Source organism: Leptinotarsa decemlineata, unplaced genomic scaffold (genome assembly GCF_025532065.1).
Source record: "Leptinotarsa decemlineata unplaced genomic scaffold, Ldec_3_MD MMD2_P_RNA_scaffold_2, whole genome shotgun sequence".
NCBI classification, from domain to species: Eukaryota; Metazoa; Arthropoda; class Insecta; order Coleoptera; family Chrysomelidae; genus Leptinotarsa; species Leptinotarsa decemlineata.
The window spans coordinates 12,062,341-12,084,135 of NW_027412529.1; the positions used below are offsets into that span (position 1 = coordinate 12,062,341).

Genomic DNA, 21,795 nt, shown 5'->3' on the forward strand with positions numbered 1-21,795 from the left:
TGATGGTTTGCGAAATTTGATTACAGGTATTTTAGCCACGAAGTTGACACCCGAAGCTGTCGACCTATAGTAATCCAGGATGAGTATTTGCTGACCCTGAGAGATACTGACTCATGCGTGGGATGCTGGAAGAACTGAGGGTCAGCTCCCATATGCGATTTTTGATGGTGTAAAACGTAGGTCAAAAAGCTCAAAAAGTGGGTGCCTCATAATTCGAACGATCGTCATAAATCGTTACGTCTTGAGGTTTGTTCTTTTGTGTTTTTGCGCAACCAAAACTACCTTTTTTTGAATAACATCGTCACGTGTGTTGAAAAGTGCATCCTCTACGACAACAGGAGACGTTCAAAACTGTTGTTGGGCATCGATGAGACACCCATTTACTTTCCAAATACCATAGTTGTTGTAGGATTGTCAGTAGCAGCCGATACTGGTCATAAGTTATTTTAGCCTTTCGGGTTCAACTGTGAATGAATGAAAAGTAAATGATTAGTACCCCTCATTTTGTATCCCTCATTTGAATTTATTCAGGAACTGAACTGAACTTCGCCCTTTATTTTCAAAAAGTTGCTGCTGATATATTTCGTCAATCTTGTTTTTTAATATATTTTTTGAAAATAATAAAGACGATTACTATTACTATTAATAAATTCCACTACTCTCGTCTACTCATGATATTATTTCTTGAGAAAAATTGATGCAGTTAGTGATGGTGAGTCTTCTCAACTGTAAAAAGACAGTATATGTAATTATGTATCAGAACCCAATGATGACTAATTTGAATATTCACGAAAACATTACGTGTGGCAGATGTAAATCAGATTATTGTTTATTAATTCAACCTCGTACTGCATGCGAAATTGGACTGTGAACCACAAAATGAATCACGATTTTCGAAGATGGTACTTTACAAAAATCTGCAATTTGAATGAATTCGCCTGACTGACCAGTCCCTCCCACGACCCATAACTATAATATACAGTACCTGGTAGAAAATACCTGGTAGTCAGGAATCGACAGGAAGATAACATTCAGGTCCTATATCCAACAGAGGTTAGGGCTGGCGAAACCGCTCAACACAATCTCTACCTCATCATAGAACGCAGGCATAACATGGATCTCCAGGTGAAACGGCTCCTTATCGAAACTATTCTACTTCCCATTATCCCGTATGACTTCAGTGCCGGGTGCCAGTGCACAGAAACATACAGACGCCAAATCCAAACGTTTATGAACACCTGCTTCCGGGAGTCAGATATATCCCAGATATATACCAAACCGATTCATCTACTATGACTTGAATCTCAGCACCCACTACGTGGATGCACTCATGAGAAACCACTTCGAAAGCATCTTCGCGTGTATCTTCTCAACGCACTGATTCCGCAAGATGGGCAAGCACCTGAGGACGACAAAGCAGAACCAGCGACCACCTCTGGCTCCAACACACACATTCATGTTCTAAAACACACTCACTACTCCGCGACATACAACACATGGTTCCAGTTATGTACAGGGAACATCCTTGCGCACACTACACTCAGTAGAGACAGGTTTCACTGATCATTAGACACGAGAATAAAAGCCCTAGATAGAATATAGGCATAAACATACATAGGGGTTGCCTACGTACAAATATAAACAAATAAATATTCACCTATGATAATAGGTGTATTCACAAACTACTACAGTAAAATCGATACAGGTGAGTACGGGTGTTTCATCTCGAGTAGATATAGCTGACGTGAACTGTCCTAAAATGATCGCAGTATTCCAAAACTGAGTAAAAACATTGGTTGAGTAACATTTCCTTGATGGTTCTTTTGAATTTGGTGATACTGAGCTTCTTTAAAGTTATCAGGCAGATATTTGAAAAGATTGTAATCAACATAATTCATTTCTGATCTGTTCAAACGATAACGGCATGTTCTTACCATGTCCGAATTTCTCGTGAAGTCAGATTGTCTTGCTGAAGGGTCTAGCAGAAGGTTGAGGACCACTCGGAAGTAAGTAGTGGGGGACGGATGAGACTTTAGTTTCTGCAAATAGACACAGTGTGGGGAGGATTTTATTTTGCAGTGGTTCAGCACCAGCGCTGTCTGATGTTGAATCATAAATGCGTATTTGGACTCTTGTTTTGACTCATGCTTTGCAGTGAAAGTTGCAGTGGAGAACAGAAGACTAATCCCGTCGGTGGTTGATGTCAAACCTTGACTTCGCAACTAACTGCCTAGGGGATCCTCGTTGATTTTTGATATTCGAGAATTGAGTTCTCTGTCGATCCCATAGATGGTGTCTTCGTGAGGGGATATGTCGTCGACCTTATACTTTCTAACGAATAATAATGAAAATATCTAGTGAAGCGAAGATATCATCAAAACATGATTCATTTTGTCTAAACTGCAAATGAGTAAATAAACGTGCGCAGCATGTTAAAATGAGACGACGCCATCATCAGAGTTTCATTACCAGACGTCATATTCTAAAATAGTAGACTTCGACATCAGTAGCCGCATTTTCGAAAGTTAACCAGAGCGCTGAGTATTGACTTCAGATTTATAACCAATGAAGTGTTTATTAGAACATTTTTCGAAAACTAACTATGTTCAAAGGACGAAATTTCACCATCTTGATTCAGTGTCAACTTTGAATTATTTTTTTCTTCATTTTGAGTATTTGATGGAGATTGGAATACCAAAACGAGAATTCTGTGAGACCGTGTGATCATAAATTTGATAAAAAAACTATCTATCGAAAACACTATAAATCAAAAAATCAATTGTTCCACTAAAAACGAATCCAAAATAGTTATACAATAAGATTTTGGGGTTTAGATAATACTTTTATGAACCGTTAGTAATTTTATTAATCCGTGTTACTTCTTTTTGTGATAATTTTCATATAACGACTCTGTAAAGAGTCAATTTGGGAGTGTTCGACCCTGCCTTGCTCGAATCTTGTTAACAGTAAGTTGTTACGCAACGTGGTCATGCATAATTCATTGGGACAATTCGCAATATCAATATTATATTTGTCCAGATAAAACCGGTAATATATTTTTGCCATCGCTTCGAATTGCAATTAATTTCCATTAATTTGTTTGAAATAAAGCCATTAGCCATCGATTGTTAAATTGGTTGTGGTGGAAAACAAAAAAGTAGTTCCTTGACCCATTCCATAGGTGGAGGTCGTTGGAAATCATGAAATATTTCACGCAGAGTTCATTTGGTTTTTATATTCTTGATTTCATTAAAGCATGTTTGCAACTTCAGCAATTAATTTGTTTTTTCAGTTCTGTTGGTACGGGTCTGGAAAGGAAAAAAATATACAGAAATTGAAATTCAGCCAATGTCGAGGTTACGACCCTGTTATTGAGTCATTCTTAGGTCACTAAGACTGAATCAAATGAATAGGATCAAAACATATAACATACGAAAATATGGTAATACAATTGAATACAATCAATTTATAAGACGAGCTTTGAACATATCAGGTTTTTTTAAGGACAATACACAAGCAATACTGGAAAATCCTAATGACGCTCCAAGAGCGGTGCTTGTGCGAGAGTAGCGATTCACGTTGGATTTGATTCGCTTGAGATTCAATTCATTTGAAAGAACCTTCTCAGGAAGTTTATTCCACATAAATGCAGTTTTCCAGATGGAAGAGTTCTCAAACAGTGGAGTTCGAGGTGTACTGAGTTGAATCTCACAACGATGAGAAGCCACAGTGCGTCGCGTATTTCTGATATGTACCGCTCTTGGTGGAATCAGATGTGCTAAGTCACTTGAACACCTTCCGTGAAAGTACCTATAAAAGAGTGACAAATCTACAATTTTTTTTTCGATGTTCCAAACTATCAAGGTTGCATGTGATGTTCATGTCTTTAATTAGACGTATGTTTTTTCTGGACGGAATCCAACATCTTCAAGGTATGCATAGGGGGGAGCTACTTACATGTGAACAAACAATCTGAGCTATATAAAGCATCAAAAGTTGTTGGGATATGTAGAGTTTTCTGGTTCGGAACAGTGTTCCATTCTTTTGAGAAGCAGCCTTTACAATTTCAGCGACATGATTGTGTCACGACGATGTGTGGAATCCATTTAAACCCCCAGCAAACGAAGCCGAAAGTGGAATTATTATATCCGGTTTGGAGACTTTTTTTGAATTGTGGCATTGAATTGAACTTGGTTACTTTCACCCCAATTCAGATCCTCATTGAGATATGCAACCTGCTCCTGCCGGTGAAGATGTGAATCTGCACCCGATTTCCTGGAATCCTAATGGAATGACGAGACAAGTGTGCTGTCGTCAGTAAAGCTATATATTGTTTTCTTCCACTAAGTCGTTGATGTACAATAAAAAGACGGTTGGAGATAACATAGCTTCCTGGGAAATACCAGAGTTGATGAAAAAAGAAACATTGACTGCCACTTTCCAGAGAACCCGCATTCCACTCATCGTCAAAGGTCCTAGGAATATCAATCGCAACAGCTCTTGACTCTTCATGTTTCTTGATTGCATCATTCCAAATATGGGTGACATGATAGCAAAGCGACTGGTATATAGTTATTTGGAACGCGAGTAATCTTTCAACAATTCGCCTGACTAGACATTGTCGTAAAGTTGTTTCTGGCATTGTAGATTTCAGTAAGGCATTAGTGGGTGGCGCTTTTTCCAGAAAATCGACTGTGACATGGAGCGCAAATTATTCAGGTAGTACATTTACTTTTTCTATGGCTGTTGTTGCAATTGAACCGTCCGCTTGGGTTAGTGGTGGACTTGTTAATTTTGTAATGTTTTGATTGACAGCTAACGACCAGAAGGTTCCAGACCCGCTGGGATTGGTAGGCAGTTCCTCCCTAATCCTCTGATTGAGAAGTTCTTTGCTTTCATTCATTCTGGTATCGTATATAACAGGGTTGTGTATGACACTAGCACGATCATGCTATATTTCATAAAAATATACGATTTATACTTCTTTGTGCTATGGGAAAGCTCTGTTGGTACATAGTTTTCGTACTGGAGATATGATTAACAATGAATCGAAAGAAATGAAGAATTATCCAATGAGCACAATTTGATTTTATATTCTGATGAATCGAAAGTAACGTACTTATAAAAGAGATGAAGACACTATGAAACTTCGTATTCATAATGTAACATACCAGGCTAACTTACGCTTTTCTCAACTCGTAAGTCACTTTATCAGCAAATCATTCTGATTTCTAAAACTGATCTATAGCAATCAGCATGTTCTTGGCTTCGAAATGATAATAACGCTCTATGAGTACTAGTTTGAGTCATTTCAACTATTACGATTTCCTTCGTGGTTTTTGTTTACTTGAAGTAAACATAAAAAAGTGTGATACACTTGCTGTACACTGGTATTTAGAATACGTTGATATGATTCAATTTTCTACAAACTCAAAAATGAAACTGATTGATCATAGAAAATAGAAAGCATTTCTATTCGAGTTCATTCACACATAAGCTTCTCAACAACTCCAACCCTCGAACTCTGTTATATAAATTCACTCCAGCATCTGGAATTCATTCTGAATATATCTGAAACAGATCCGCCTCGACTATGCCCCAACACAAAACTATAAGTTTTTTATCTGCAATTTCATTATAATATCCAACCATCTTCCTGATGAGGTATTTATTATAAAAAAATTCAAATATACATTGAAAAACCACCCACTACACATGCCATGATGTACCTATAATAAAGTTGACTGTGAATCAGTTTTATAATTGTTCCCAATAGGCGATTAATATGTAATCTTTTACGTTATCTTTCAGTAATAAGTTAGCTTCTCACACAGTCATTGTGGAAATTCGAACAGAACAGCCATGTATCAATGTATCAATCTATTTGTCTTTTGTATGGAAGCTAATTTTTGAGTTTTTCGGCCGGGGTCTGCAGGTTTTCATGCCAGACGTTTCGTCTATTACCGAGGTATATATTATCAAAGATGTTAAGGTAACGGCCGCAGTATTCGAGCTGTTGTTTTCGTTGTTCCCAATGCAGAAACTACACTGCTGGTATTTTTCACCAGCCGGTGGGAGCAGTCATGGCCGGCGGGAGCAAGTTTGGGTCGGTGTATGACAAAGAAAGTTTTGGAATGAAGGAATAGATACTTTTGTTCGCCATTACACGTTTACGGCTCGAGTAATTTAATAGACTGATAAGAGATTTCTACACATCTATTACACATCTTGAGGAAGAGGCTTCTTACCGGTGATGACTCAGTTCGGCAGCTGTATATTATTATTAGTAGGCGTGACTTGATTTCTCTCAATTGGATAACCTGAACTTGTTTATGTATGATTAAGGACAGGTAGCCAGATTTTATTATGTTCATTGCCTTTCGTCTTTTTCAATTATTCCTGTGTTTTAGAATTTCCATTGCCTCTCTATTGGATAGTGATTTTGACTTTTATCAAGTAATACTTCATCTTCGAATTAGATAATGTGAGTGCCTTCTCTCTTGAAAGCATGTTAAGCTACAGCTGATTTGTCGGTTTGTTCGAGGCAATAATTTCTCTTGTGTCCCGAGAGACGAGAACCTATACTTATTTTCGTGGTTTCAATGTAGACCGACCCGCATTCAAGTAACACCTCATAATAAGATTTTCAGTGAACTGTTTACAAAATCGACAATTGCTTCCCACCATAGCCTGTGGACCATCAGTTTTCCCTTGGGAGTAGTTAGATTGAGAACATTGCAGAGACCAGTGACCACACCTGTGCAGTGGGCAGATTGAGACCCAGGGGTAAATTCACGAAATACTTGAAGTGTGTTACTAACTGGGAAGTAGGCAGATTGAGACCCTAATGCCAAGTCACGAAACCTTTGAAGTGTGTTACTTACTGAGGAGTGTAAAAATTGAGTTTCCAGTATGGCTATACTTTTTTTTTAATGAAGAATCAAAATAATTGGTCTTCCTTGTATTCCTGAAATGATTTTTCCAGAATACACTCAAAATAACGATATTTTGGATTACCAATAACATTCATCTTCAAATATCTGTATATTTTCTGTTCGTAATAATACGTTGATGAACATCATATGGAAAATACTGAACGAAAATCAGTGAAAGAAAATATCAGTTTTCATCAGGAGGAGTGAATATTTTCATTGAATGAAAGAATATTTGTTTTCAGCAGCTTGAAGAAAATTATTCAATATGAGACATATTTATCATGTTCAATATTTTAACAAATATTTCTCTCATAAAAACATGAATATATGATATCTGTTATATTGTTAGCAGGACGATCTCACCGGTATCAGATTACCTAGATAACGACTTCCAAGACTTTGAGTCAGCAGAGTCAGCAGAACGTGATACTTTTATTATTTTCCATCGTCTCCTGCTGACACCGCTGTCTACACATTATAAATGGACCCTGCGAGGTCAAATCATTGTCAGAACTAATTCAGGATTCGTTTAGTATCAACTTAGATTCTGTTCAATTTTTTTCATTGCTGTTTTTGTAACGATATTTTGTTGTTATTCAAAGAAAGTCTGTAATTGAAAATAAAGTGTTTTAAAAAAAGTCAAAACAGTGGATATAACGTTGCTAGAACAAGGAAACCCTAACTAGTAGCGGCGGATTCTAATCCCTCAACAGAGAAAGAACCAACAACCCCTGAGGAGTCATCATTCGAGGAAGCAGCGGAATACCTGGTGAAGCCCCTGGCTGGACGACTTCGAGAACACGACGAATCGGAATGAAGATTGTAATACTGTATGTCGATATTGAATTGTCTTGATTTATTTTGCAATCTAATTCACCATTATTTTAATTCTTTGCAAAATCAATAATCATACTGATTGATTATTTTAAATAGTAAATAAGTACTGTGATCATTCAAATTTTGATACCAAAAATTTGTTAAGATAAATCAAAATGCCTCAAAACCAACCAGAACCAGAAGCAATCGAACCATATAAGTTATCGGAAATATTTTCAATAGTGCCTGAATTCGAAGGTGATCAAATATTTTCGAACACTTTCTTAAATGCTTGTGATTGTGCATATCGCATGTCAACAGCAGACGAATGCGATCTATTAGTGAATAACATCAAAAACAAACTGAGATAGTCTCCAAAAAAACTCGTGAATGAAATTATAGTTCACAGCTATACAGTATTAATGGCGGTAAAAATAGTCAATAAAACACCCTTGTGTCTACGCAATTGGTTGCATTTGACAAATGTCATATTCTACACATTTTTTAGCCATAATTAATTGTCTCAATGCAGCTAAAAAAGAAATGAATGTGGAGACATCTACATTGTTGTTAGATTGCACATTTTCTTTAATTTTACATATGGCAAATGAATTGTGATGTCACACAGAGTCCCTGAATCTTTTGAGTATAGTTTCAAAAAATGAAAATGTGCGATATACTTCGAAAGATTTAGGACTATCTCAAATGAATTGAAAATGTATTATTTTTCATTGATATTTTTGAGGAAACTTCAACATTGTGTTACTAATGATTGTTTCCATTTTGTTGTTGATTAATTACTATATTTGAGATTAAACTATATGTGCAAATTATCAGTATTTTCAAAACAGGCATTAACTATATGAACATATGAAATTGCTTTGAGTACTATTAGATAAACTACAAATACCATAATTCATAAACTTCCTCTATTGTAAATTTAGGATCCTAGACTGAAGAAAATAAAAACTTGCGAATGCATTTGAAAATTATTCGTTTTGTCCAATTGCAATGCATAAAAACAGTTTTCTAAATAATGAAATGAATAATTTATATTTTTCTGATTTATTATCTAGCTGGGGCAATAAAAGCTCTTTATGCCAAAGGAGTTGTTCATAGAGATCTGAAACCGCAAAATATTCTACTGGCACATGACCATAAAGATCCTAAACCACACGAGATACAATTGAAAATAGGTATGTTCACAATTTCTACCTGCTTGTATTATTTCACCATATAGAAATTCCTACTTTTTTGGTAAAATTTTTACATCAATGGTTTTTTGATATTTCAGCCGATTTTGGTTTCGCGAGATTTTTGCAAGATGGTGTTATGGCAGCTACACTTTGTGGAAGTCCGATGTATATGGTAATACGATTCCTCAGTGACATAACGTTCTTGTTACAATATCATAACTTTTCAGGCACCAGAAGTTATAATGTCCCTACAGTATGATGCAAAAGCTGACCTTTGGAGTTTGGGAACTATAATTTTTCAATGTTTGGTTGGAAAAGCACCCTTTCAAGCTTCAACTCCACAAGCCTTGAAGCAGTTGTATGAAAAGAATTGTAATTTGTCTCCAAAGTGAGTATTCCCAGTTTAAGTTAGTTTTTTCTCACTAAAACTCTATCATTGAACTAGATATGTCATCAAGTGAAATGACACGAATTTGTAATTTATCTAAGTTAATTTTTGTATTACATACATAGTTGTTTTAAAAACAATTCATTTTCAGAATTCCTGTTGAAACAAGTCCGGAGCTGTGCGATTTGTTGGTGGGGTTACTTAAGAGAAATGCTAGAGAAAGAATGAATTTCGAAACGTTTTTCAATCATAAATTTCTTAAGAAAGCCTCACCGCCTCGTCGATCTCCAAGTCCTTTACCAGGTAAATAAAATCTTTCCTTGATACATCAAATGCTGTGAGGAATGTGGTATGAACAGAAATTTTTAATTTCACGTTTTCATTAGAGGTCACCTCTCCAATGCAAATAAATTAATGTTTTTGAGTTGCGTTTTTGTTCAGGTCTGTTCTTCCATCATATGACGATTTAAGTAACCGGTCGATTATGAAACTCGATAAAGAAATAACACTATTTGAGCATAAAAACATATCAAATTGTCCAAATACAGAAAAAAAGTGTACAAAAGTCGAAAGTGAAAGTTGTAGCAATTGAAGATTTCGAATGAAAGAAAAACAAGAGGAAAATGTCTCCTTGAAAATAAAAAAGTAAATAAATTTGCCAGCATAAATAATTGCATCTAAAACACTTGAGAGCAAAACGTAAACAGTAAGTTCAAGAAATCCTGGAATTCAGCCCGAAATCAAACATCTATTAAATTTATATTTTGGTTCACTTTTCACGATCTCCAGCGTATCAAACAACTTCCAAACGAAACACCTTTGATATTTTTCAATCGCCTTCAAGTCCACAATGCACGCATGTGTATAAAAATCCGTTCTTTCTGCGGAACAGAAACACGCGCAATCCGCACTGATCGAAACAATGGCATTAAATACGCTTTTAACCGGACCAGAACCGCGAATAGGTCGAGTAATCCGTGCCTCCAATCCGGCAGATCTACTTGAAGCTCACGTTAGAATTAGGAGAGAAATGTAACTATCCTAATTTGAACATCAAAAAAATGAAAGATCAAACCAAACACGCCCTCAACAAACAATCAGACGAAACGCCCGAGCAACATACCAAAGAACCTGTCACACTTGTAGTGTGACCCCAAAATAATTATCAATACTCCAACCAAAAGTTCGCAAGACCAAACCCTCAACTCAATCAAAATTTTTCGAGCCAAGCAAACTTTCAACCCGATCAGAATTTTTCAAGACAAAACTTTCAAACGAATTCTCAGCCAAACACCTCCCAGACTAATCAAAATCAAATTCGACCTTCAATCTCAAAACCAATTCAGACCACCCGTAATTCAAAGAAATTCGAATTACCCTGTCAATTTCAACCAGAACCAAAGAGCTCATTTCATAACATATGAATCTCAAGATTATCATACAGGTGATAATCAAGACTATCATATAGCTGATAGCTATAACTATCAATACAACGATTACTACCCCACCGATTATTAATGACTATGATTACTATACCCCTAGTGATCAAGATTACCAACACAACCAAATTGAAACACACGAAGATTCGTCAATACATCAGAAATTTCTCTCACTCCCGAATACGAACCACCCACCTATTCAACCCCAAACAATCAACAATCAATCGATCGACCCTATATCAGAAGTCCAAGACTTTTTCAATACTTTCAAAATCCTCATCGATACGGGTGCAGGAATATCCATTTTCAAACCCAAAACATGCGAAAAATACCCCCTTAGATTCCCTGAAAACGTCACTATACAAGGTATCACTGACCAGAAAATTGTCGTGAATGAATCCACTCTAATAAATTTCACACAAAACGATCCACACAAAGTCTTTATCTACGACTTAGACATCGACTTTGACGGTTTACTCGGATCTGACTTTCTCGAACTTTACAATTGTATAATTGACCTGAAAAATAAACAACTCATAACAAATTTCGAAACGGTCCCTTTGTTCGAAGTTTCAGACATAAATGACCATATACTCACTGAAAAACCGAACCAAATTCAAATAGAACCCAGAATGGAGAAAATATTTAAATTACATTGCAATCTCAAGAACACTGAAGCTATACTGCTAGCTGACGAAAGAGAAAAAGAAAGAATTCCGAATGCCATAGTCAAAATTAATGAAAACGGTATGTTCTACACTACTATCGTAAATACAAACGCGATCCCAAAACAAATTGACTTTTCTAAAATAGAACTCGAACGCCTTCCAACACGCGAAACAATTTTGAATATAACGTATTCCAAAAACACTTTATTGTGAAATTTTCACTAAATTGTTTTACAAAAACGCAACACGTGTTTCGCCATACAATGGCTTCATCTGGCGTCAGATGAAGCCATTGTATGGCGAAACACGTGTTGCGTTTTTGTAAAACAATTTAGTGAAAATCTCACAATAAAGTGTTTTTAGAATACGTTAGTTATAATTTTGAATATTAATGAATCGTTTAAAAAAAAAAATCCCATATTGACCGTATCCAAGAAATGAAACCGCAATTAAGGACCGAACATTTGAACGGGGAGGAACATCAATCAATAACTGATTTATGATCTCGCCTCCGGATTTCATCAAATTGAAATCGAACCCAAAGATATTCCCAAAACGGCTTTCTCCGTAGACAATGGTCACTACGAATTTGTTCGTATGCCATTTGGCTTGAAGAACGCTCCAAGCACATTCCAGAGAGTTATGGATAATGTTCTTCTAGGTACACAAAACGAAAGATGTCTCGTATACATGGATGACATTATCCTATATTCTCCTACCATCAATGAGCACATAGCAAGGTTGACCGAAGTATTTGAAGGACTTCGAAAAGCGAACCTGAAAATCCAACCGGATAAGTGCGAATACTTGAGAAAAGAAGTCGCCTATCTTGGACATGTCATTACCCAAAACGAAGTCAAACCCAATCCAACGAAAATTGAATGTATCTAAAATTTTCCCGAACCAAAAACCCAAAAAGAAATAAAATAATTTCTACGTTTAGCTAGATACTATCGACGATTCATTTGCAATTTCGCGAAGATTTCGAAACCATTGACCAAATTATTACAAAAAGATACCCCCTTCAACTTTGATGCAGACAAGCATTCGAACAACTTGAACATGCACTCATAACGAGCCCTATTCTCATTGACCCTATTTTTGAGGAATCATTTTTGCTCACCACTGATGCCAGTGCATTTGCAATTGGTGCTATTTTATCGCAAGGTCTCATTGGCAAAGATCTCCCAATAGCATATGCGTCTAGAACACTTTGTAGCGCAGAATCGAAGTACTCTACGATAGAAAGAGAACTTCTCGCCATCGTTTGGGCAGTAAAGCATTTTAGCCCATATCTTTTCGGACGAAAATTTCGATTAATTAATGATCATAGACCCGTCACCTGGCTTTTTTCAATAAAAGACCCTGGTAGTAGGCTGGCACGCTGGCGACTCAAACTCGAAGAGTATGATTACCAGATAGAATACAAACCCGGCAAAATAAACAAGAATGCAGATGCACTCTCCCGAATCAAAGTAGAAATCATTCAAAAAGAATTCAATACATTTGTCAATTAATATAGATCAAAATCTCTAATCGATTATTCTAAAATAGAGTTCGATAATTCTCAACTCTTTGATAAACACCAAAAAAACATTGTTAGTTTCTTTGGCAAAACAAACTAGAACCATTACACTATGAAATCATCGAAGACCTCTTCGAAGAACACCCAGAGTTTAACAATGATAGAATCAACATACTTTCCAGCAAATCAGTAAAGGATCGTAAATACTACATCATACCCCTTCCTTTCGACCCTGAATATGCCATAGAACACATGCTCTATATTATTTATAAATCCCAAAATGAATTCGATCTGAGGAAAACTGTTTCAATTGAAAACAACCTAGAACTACCCATATTAGAAATATTTCCATTTATTTTTGCCGATAAAGAAATCAAATTAAAAGTTTTCAGGAAAAACGAATTTACACCGTGACAATAATGAAACCATCAGAAGAGTAAAACAGAAATACAACTGGCAAAATCTCATTGAAGACATCGAAAATTTCGTGAAAAAATGCGAAATATGTCAAAAAGTCAAAATTTGCCGAAAAAACCTCAACACACCTCTCATCATAACCGATACACCAAAAACCCCTTTCGAACGTATCAATGTAGACATTTTAGAAATTCCCACAAAATACTACGCTTCGACAATAAGAGACGAACTGACCAAATTCACGCAAGCATACGTCATAGAAGACAAATCCTCGAACCAGTCGTGAATACCCTTCTTCTTTACTTTCAACCCTACGGTACACCACTTAGGATACATTGCCACTACGGTCGAGAATTCACAAGTCAACTTATGGAAGACTTATGCTTTCTGTATGACATTAAACTGACATATTCGAGTGTGAATCACCCACAAATGATTCGCGCCCATAAAGCCGAAAATCCCGATGAACACCCTATGAACGTTCGAATTACTATTCGAACATACAGCTAGTCGATCCCCAGAAACACTATATAATCAAAAAGACCTAATTTCAAAATATGTTAGAGATCTTAATAACCGCATGACATATTTCTAAAATCAGATTTGATAAGACAGTTTCCGAAAACGTCCCTAAATATAAAGTAGGAGAAAAGGTTTATGTGAAAGAGTCACAAATTTCAAATAAACTCGAAAATAAGTTCAACAGACCATTTGAAATATTAGAAATTTATCCCAACTCCGCGATGTTAGTAAATTGGAAAACGCGAAATAAAACTAAAGTAAATTTCGACCGCTTGAACCCTTCAATGAAAAATCTTTTTCAAGACATTCCTACTGTCATCAACAGCCAGTGTCCAATACAATAACTCGATCGGCGTTTCCTTCCATCAAGAAGGAATCCTCAAAATAACAAACGAAAAATGGACCCTTTTTGGTCTACAAAGATTTATCATTCATCAAAGACGCTCTATACAATAATGATGAAATACTAGAAAACCGTATTTATTTTCTCGACAGAGATGGGCCTAGAATACAAGCTTTCAAAGCTCAAATAAAAACACATACCAGTCTTTTAAGCCAAATATCAGACTCACTACAAGTAAAGTTTAGAGAAATCTTCACGGACACAGAAAAATTTGAAAAAAGAACAAAACGTGGTTCAATAAATGGTGTAGGAACTTTTTGGAAAGCAATAACCGGAAACCTTGACGCATCCGATGGAGAATATTTCACGGTTTGTATCAGTAAAATAAGTCAAGACGAACACCAAATCGAAAATCTATTAAAAAATCAAATATCTGTAACCACCTCGGTGATCAAAAACTTCAATTCAACAATTCAAAATCGAAAAATCATTAATGGAAATATCAGACGATATGGCATTTTACGAAGCTCAAATAAAAACTATAGAGATGTGCGAATCACTCATGGAAAGCTACCTATTCCTTGAAACTTTTATTGGTGATATCATCAATTCAATCATTTTCGCTCGATTGAAAATAATTCATGGTTCAATCATAACATCGAGAGATTTACTTTATTCACTTCAAGAAATATCACAAACATTGAACAAAAATAATTTACCATTATACGTCAGTATTGGAAATATTCCCCAATACCTAGACCTTATTGAATTGCACGCATATCAAACAGACAATAAAGTAGTATTTGTTTTAAATATTCCCCTAGTAGAGCCCGAAACATACACACTTTTTCATTTATACCCAATACCATTCTTTGATGCTCGAACAGGACTTCACCATATATTATCCACATTTCAAAAATTCATTGCGCGAGACGACGATTCAATGTTGTACACTTCTTTTCAAAATTTAGATAATTGTAAAGTGATCAAAACCGACTTGAAAATTTGTGCAGAAGTGCTTCCATACTCGATAGACAGCAATGCTATATGTGAAGCCCAGCTCCTCAAACAAATTGCCTGAAAATTGTAAATCAACAGTGATCTACGCAAAAGACTACATCGTTCAAGTGATTTCTCAAAATTTGTGGCTGATATCAATATCCGACCCTCTACCAGTCACCATAAATTGTATTGGCAGAGAATTAATTTCGAAAATCATCGAATCCAATACTCTCCTGAAACTTCAGCCTGAATGCAACGCCTTCATTAGAAACACGAGAGTTCATTCCAAATATTTCGTTGAAAGATACCAGAACGTAACTTACAACAAACATGCATTCCAGATACTATATCAATGCTGTGACCATCACCCGGAAAAATCAAAACTCCCGGAGCTGAAACCCCTGAAATTAAATAAAATAAATGTCGACGATCTCAACATCACCGAACACAAGTTGAACCAATACTGAAATGAATTGGACAAACTCATTAAAGATCCGTTCGTGAACAAACATATTTCTTGGTTCACGTATTTTACAATTGCACTCATCATCGCACTAGTGATCCTGTATATTTTCTGCAAGTGCAGTCGCAAGAAGTCAATTGCGATAGGAATCACCTCTTCAAGCAACGACAACCCACCGAGACCACTGGTATCAGATTACCAAGATAACGACTTCCAAGACTTTGAGTCAGCAGAGTCAGCAGAACGTGATACTTTTGTTATTTTCCATCGTCTCCTGCTGACACCGCTGTCTACACATTATAAATGGACCCTGCGAGGTCAAATCATTGTCAGAACTAATTTAGAATTCGTTTAGTATCAACTTAGATTCTGTTCCATTTTTTTCATTGTAGTTTTTGTAACGATATTTTTGTGTTCATTCAAGGAAAGTCTGTGTAATTGAAAATAAAGTGTTTTTGAAAAAGTCAAAGTCAAAACAGTGAATATAACATATCTAATAACAAACATCATTAACATCATACGAGAATATACATTATTTGTAAATCATTTCCATGATCATATCATGAAATGAGATGAAATCATAATGAATAAATTATATTGAAAAGAAATGCTTTATTCAAATAGGATATATCCTAATATATACAACAATGATAGTAATGTTAACATTAATATGTATACATATAAATACCATAATATAAAAAAGATCTACTTATATTCGTTATTAAGTAGTCTCACCTACGATACTTGAAAATGCAAAAAAAAAGGATAAAAGATAAAAAATATCACATATTCTTAAATGGTCTAATAAATCTCTTTTGAACAGGATGAGACTGTTAGAAGACTTTACATTTTCAGGTAGACTGTTATACTTAATAAATCCTTTGAACATTAATGTTTTAGTGTTGAATGTTTTTGTTTGATTATTTACATACAAATTATTTTTTATTCTAGTATTATACTGGTGGATTTGATTATTAAAAATTACAAATTTGTCAAAACATGAGGGTAGAAGGTTATGTAACATTTTGTAAATATAAATCATCGTTAAATATGTAAGCCTACTTTCTATAGATAACCATTTTACAGTATTTAAGATTAAAAATATATGAGTACTCCTGTAACATCTCAAAATAATCCTCATTGCGCGATTCTGTAGTTTTTGTAGTGTTCTCATTTTATTCAAATCAATTGTGTATAGATGAGTGGGACAATATTTTCAAAATGTGGTTGTATAATTGTCTTATATACAGTTATCCGTGATTGTATAGTTAAGTGTTGGGATACTCTTGTGAAAAAAAAATTCTTCAACATTTTTTTTGTATGTAGGTGAAATAGTTATTCATTGATAGATGATTGTCTTACATGAATCCTAGATATTTGAATTCAGTAATGAGCTCAATTTTATCATTTTCTATTTTTGTTTCAATTTGATTCAAATCTAATTCTCTGTATCTAAACGGTGTAGTAAGTATCACACCCTTTGTTTTGGTCACATTTAGTCTCAATTTATTGGTTTCTAAATATATAGCAATATTATGCAATGCTTCATTCATTTTTTAATAGCTTTATCTATATCTTTATCACTAACCGATACTAGGGCATCATCAGCGAAATAATGTTCATATTCACATTCATTTGCTGATATCATTACTGTAAATTAAGAATGATAATGTCCCCAAAATACTTCCCTGCGAAACCCCGTGGTCTATGCTTATTGCCGTTGATACAAATTCATTGATTTCGGTTACCTGCTTCCTTACTGTGAGGTAATCACTGATCCAATCAAGTACTTTTCGTTTAAGCCATATTGGTCTGTGAATGGTATATTTTTTTATTGAAATATTCCAGCAGTAGTTGATATACTGCCCAGGGACCCCCCCCGCTCTGCACGGATTCAATGCTGATAGTGAATATACTACAGGAGGTCTTTATATACAAGGTTCACAGCTTTCTTGTCAGTAGACGATACAAATATAATTTCCTTACTCTTGAAAGAGCAACATATGATTTTCAGGGGACATAACAACCGCTATGTCCCTGCATTTAAAATCAGTGATAACTTCAGGAATATTAATTCAAATTACAAGCTAAAAAGGGCCATATCGATGACATTATGGACAGATATGATGAAGGATATATAGAAGATAGTTTTATGAACTTTATGAACGCGCCTTTTTTTCCGTGGCTGGCGTCTTACTTGTAATATATAATCCTATATACAGACCTACATACAAAATTTCAGCCTACGAAAATTTACAGGTATGGAAAAACAGTAATGGAAAATTATTTTGTTTTATAGACGGGCCTTTCTCCCCCACGGCTCGCGCTCCATTTGAAATATTTCAAAATCCTTTCTGATTGCACATCTACAATATCAAACAAACCTACATACAAAATTTTAGCTCCCGAAAATATACCGGTACGGAGGAACAGTGATGAACATTTAATTTTATTTAATGAACATTTCTTCCACTGCGGCGGGCGCCCAAGTTGAAATATTTGAAAATCCTTTTTCATGGCACATCTACAACATAAAAAAAACTTCACAAAAAATTTCAGTTTCCGAAAATATAGCGCAGACACAGTGATGAAAAGGTAATTATCATAAGTAAACGCACCCCCTTTCATTCCAAAAAGGAAGCCCAATTTGGAATATTCGAAAATTTACAACATAAAAAACCTGCATACAAAATTTCAGCCTTCGAAAATATAGCGGAATGGAGAAATATTGATGAAAAGGTAATTTTCATATGTAAACTCACACTTTTCACCCACAAAAGGATGTAAACGCACACTTTTCACCCACAAAAGGATGTGCATGTTGGAATAATTGAAAATCATTCCTTACTGAACATCTACAATATGAAAACAACCTACATAGAAAATTTCAACCTTCGAAAATATAGCGGTACGGAGGAACAGTGACTTACATTTTTTCACACTAATAGAAGCCATACGTCGTTCAGGTGTGTAATTCAAGGTGCATTATTAATTTACATGATATGTGACGACCTTTTCCAGGAATGGGAAAATGACTTGAAAAATGTTTCTACCGAGGACTAAACGTTTCTATAATGTACTAGCCTTCATTCAACGGCAAATCCAAATTCCGCAATTTTCAATGTGTGGTTTTCATTGAGAAGTGGTAACTTTCTCATATTGTATATAACAATATGTGTAACATTGTAACGTTACATTATTATTTTCGTACAGTATTTATAAAGACCATTTAGAATTAAGTGACGACCTTCATGGTCAACTTGTTTATTCATATGCAAAACGATTATGAATTTTGAATCAAAAAATATTCAGGAAACATACAGAATTCAGAATGCCGATGATTCAACGAGTTTTATTTTGAATTTTGGAATCAATGAAGTGAATTTTGTTTCGATTCACAAAGAGAAATTTTGAATGGTTTTTATGTTCTGAGAAAAATAATATAACTGTTTCATAGTCTTTGGATTATATTCTTCTCAATAAAAGAATCACATATGTTTGTATATGGCTGATAGTTCGCCCTAGAAAATTTTACCGGTTGTTATTTTCTGCGTCTTCAAATAAAGAATGAATTTGATAATTGAAATACTTGAAATAACGGTACCATGATACTTGAAAGAGTAAATTTAAAGAAAAATAATCAATAATGGGAAATAAATATGATATTAGAATGGAATTGAAAAAATATAAGAATAATGATTTGAGGAAAAAATGTAATTTGAAATGAAATATGAAATAGATAAAATAATAATGAAAATAATATGTAAGCAAGAAATCAAACAAATGAAAATGATGGAAATGAATGATCACGACGTTTCCATTGTGAATATTGACAGCCTCTTCGACTGGTAAGAATAACATACTCACTGTGACTATTTTCCAATTTCTTATATAATTTCCTGATGGAAGTTATCCGAATATTCAGATTCTGTTATTATTAGTATTTCGAATATTTTTAATATTTCAGCCATTCCATTTTCTCCTATTATAAATAGATTTCAAATCTGTTAACATGTTTTTTAGACAATGAAAGTGCGAACCTGTAACACAATCTTGTGAGTATTTATGTATTTTTTCACCAGTAAAGGAATTGAAGTCATATGAGGTGAAGTTTAGGAAAACATTTGGAAAAATTGCAAAATATACATATTTGTATTCCAGAAACAGATACCTCGTCGGAATGAAAGGATGTATTCAATTATTCCTACTCTTCAAGCTATCGAGTACAATCAATTAGCACTAGATTAGGTAACGCTCTTGAAGATATTTTATGTGTTATCCATTTCGAAAACAAGTTAATGTTTTCCATACAAAAAAAAATGTGAAAATGAATAATTCGAAACCTTAATTGAATTGCACCTCTACTGTAACAAGTGAAATTAGTTCAGAAGAACCCTTAGTTGAAATCGAAAAGTTCTTACACATCCATAGACATAGACTTCACTGCTATTATGAAGATAGTCGAAAGAGGGTGATGATTCACAGTTTTATGTGAAATACCCCCAAAAAACTCACATTTTCTGTCCAAAATGTGACTTCCATCTTCCCTTTAAATAGATAGTATAACTTCTCTCTACTCTCTGGTAAATCAATCACCAATAAAAATCCTTACTGGAGTGGAGTGGATTCATCAAATGGCCAATAGTACTTTGACACTCGCTGTGGAGTAAAACTGAGAAGTTTGTCTCATACACCCGAACTAACGTGACTTGGAATCTCTACACTTTTTTATTTTTTTTATTATTTTCTTTTTTCATTCCTTTAATTTTTTATTTTTTCAATTATTATATTTTTACTTGTAGGTTATTTCACTATCATTTCATTTCAGGTTTATTGTTGCTTAATATAATTGTTATTTTCAACTATTCTTTTTTAATTATTCTTTTTTACTTGTTTCAGGGATTTCAAATCATTTTATATAGTAGACAATGGAAGTCCGAACTAGTGAAATTCAGGATTTCTTGTAAAGAAGCATTTTCATTCATTTCAGTTTGTAAAAAAAAATTTTGTTTGAACATAGATATTATTGAAAATAATTTAAATTTAGTATTATGAGACACTAACAATGTAGAACAGTGTTCTCGTACGCGCCAGTATGGTTTGGAAAGTGACGATGGTGTGTTGTGATTTTAAGGAGGAAGTGTTTTATGTGTCTCTAGATAGTGCAATTCTTTTCCGATTATTTTGTATCTACCATAATGGAACAGATTTTACAACACTGGGGTCTTATACAGTTGGAAGATATTTCCTTGGGTAAGTATTGTAATTGGATAACATTGAGGTGTTTGGGTTACTTGTGAAAGAAACTCCGCTATATCAGTAAGTAATGCGTTGTATACCTAGTACCGAAGGGAAAGTGGTAAACTTTGACTGCAACTCTTAATTTTGCCCTCATCAATGCTTCATACATGCATTATTACATTTGCCGAGCTCTGCAAGTGTATATTAATTTGAATTGAAAAATCCTACACGTTGATTCAAATTCGCCAATCTCTTGTTTGAACATATCTTTTTTCGTGTTTTAAATAAGTGCATTTTCTCTAAATAAAGTTTGATTTTCTCTTAGACCAAATTCATTTTTCATTGAACGAGAGAGGTACTTATAGTTTAGACAATAAATTATAATACAAAAAATTCCAAAATAGAAGGTATGAAAAGCACCTACATAAGTACCACTTTCTGATTTCAACATGTACATGTTTGTTGAATTTCGAAATGTCTTCACTTTCTGTAATTACTTCAGAAAAGTTTTTATTCATTAGGAACGAGAAGAATGTACCCTACTCAGTTTGAAATTATTCAATACATTTCCTTTAGGAATGTAAGAAATAGGTAGAAATATTACCAAACTCACTAGAGGAGAAATCAGAATTTTCAAAAACGTGAAAACAGTGAATGTTTTTATTCAAATAGCGAATCACATACCTTCAAGTATGTTTGTATGATCATGAGTTGAATGTTTTAAATGAAACTTTTTATATTTTCCATTGATCCTCTACTAATACTCACACAACACTTTGAATTCCTATAACGGTTCCAAAATGATTATTTTGAAAGGCAATTTTTCTGGAAAGACTTCGG

General features: G+C 34.5%; 1 protein-coding gene across 1 annotated transcript; it reads left to right on the top strand.

Annotated features, from left to right (window-relative positions):
* The first annotated feature begins 7,744 nt into the window (after positions 1-7,744).
* Atg1 (serine/threonine-protein kinase unc-51-like protein Atg1) lies at positions 7,745-15,627 on the top strand. The gene is made up of 6 exons (XM_074183586.1): positions 7,745-7,765; positions 8,828-8,947; positions 9,046-9,119; positions 9,175-9,335; positions 9,487-9,638; positions 15,593-15,627. Exons 3-6 carry the CDS (start codon positions 9,084-9,086, stop codon positions 15,610-15,612), a joined length of 369 nt encoding a protein of 122 aa, XP_074039687.1. The 5' UTR covers positions 7,745-7,765; positions 8,828-8,947; positions 9,046-9,083; the 3' UTR covers positions 15,613-15,627.
* Positions 15,628-21,795: the final 6,168 nt, after the last annotated feature.

Bases quoted from the DNA above. Each gene is read 5' to 3' on its own strand.
- Atg1 (XM_074183586.1), top strand. From the start codon at position 9,084: ATGGCAGCTACACTTTGTGGAAGTCCGATGTATATG. The intron at 9,336-9,486 runs GTGAGTATTCCC...ATTCATTTTCAG, and splicing joins AATTGTAATTTGTCTCCAAA to AATTCCTGTTGAAACAAGTC. The intron at 9,639-15,592 runs GTAAATAAAATC...CATGCATTCCAG, and splicing joins ATCTCCAAGTCCTTTACCAG to ATACTATATCAATGCTGTGA.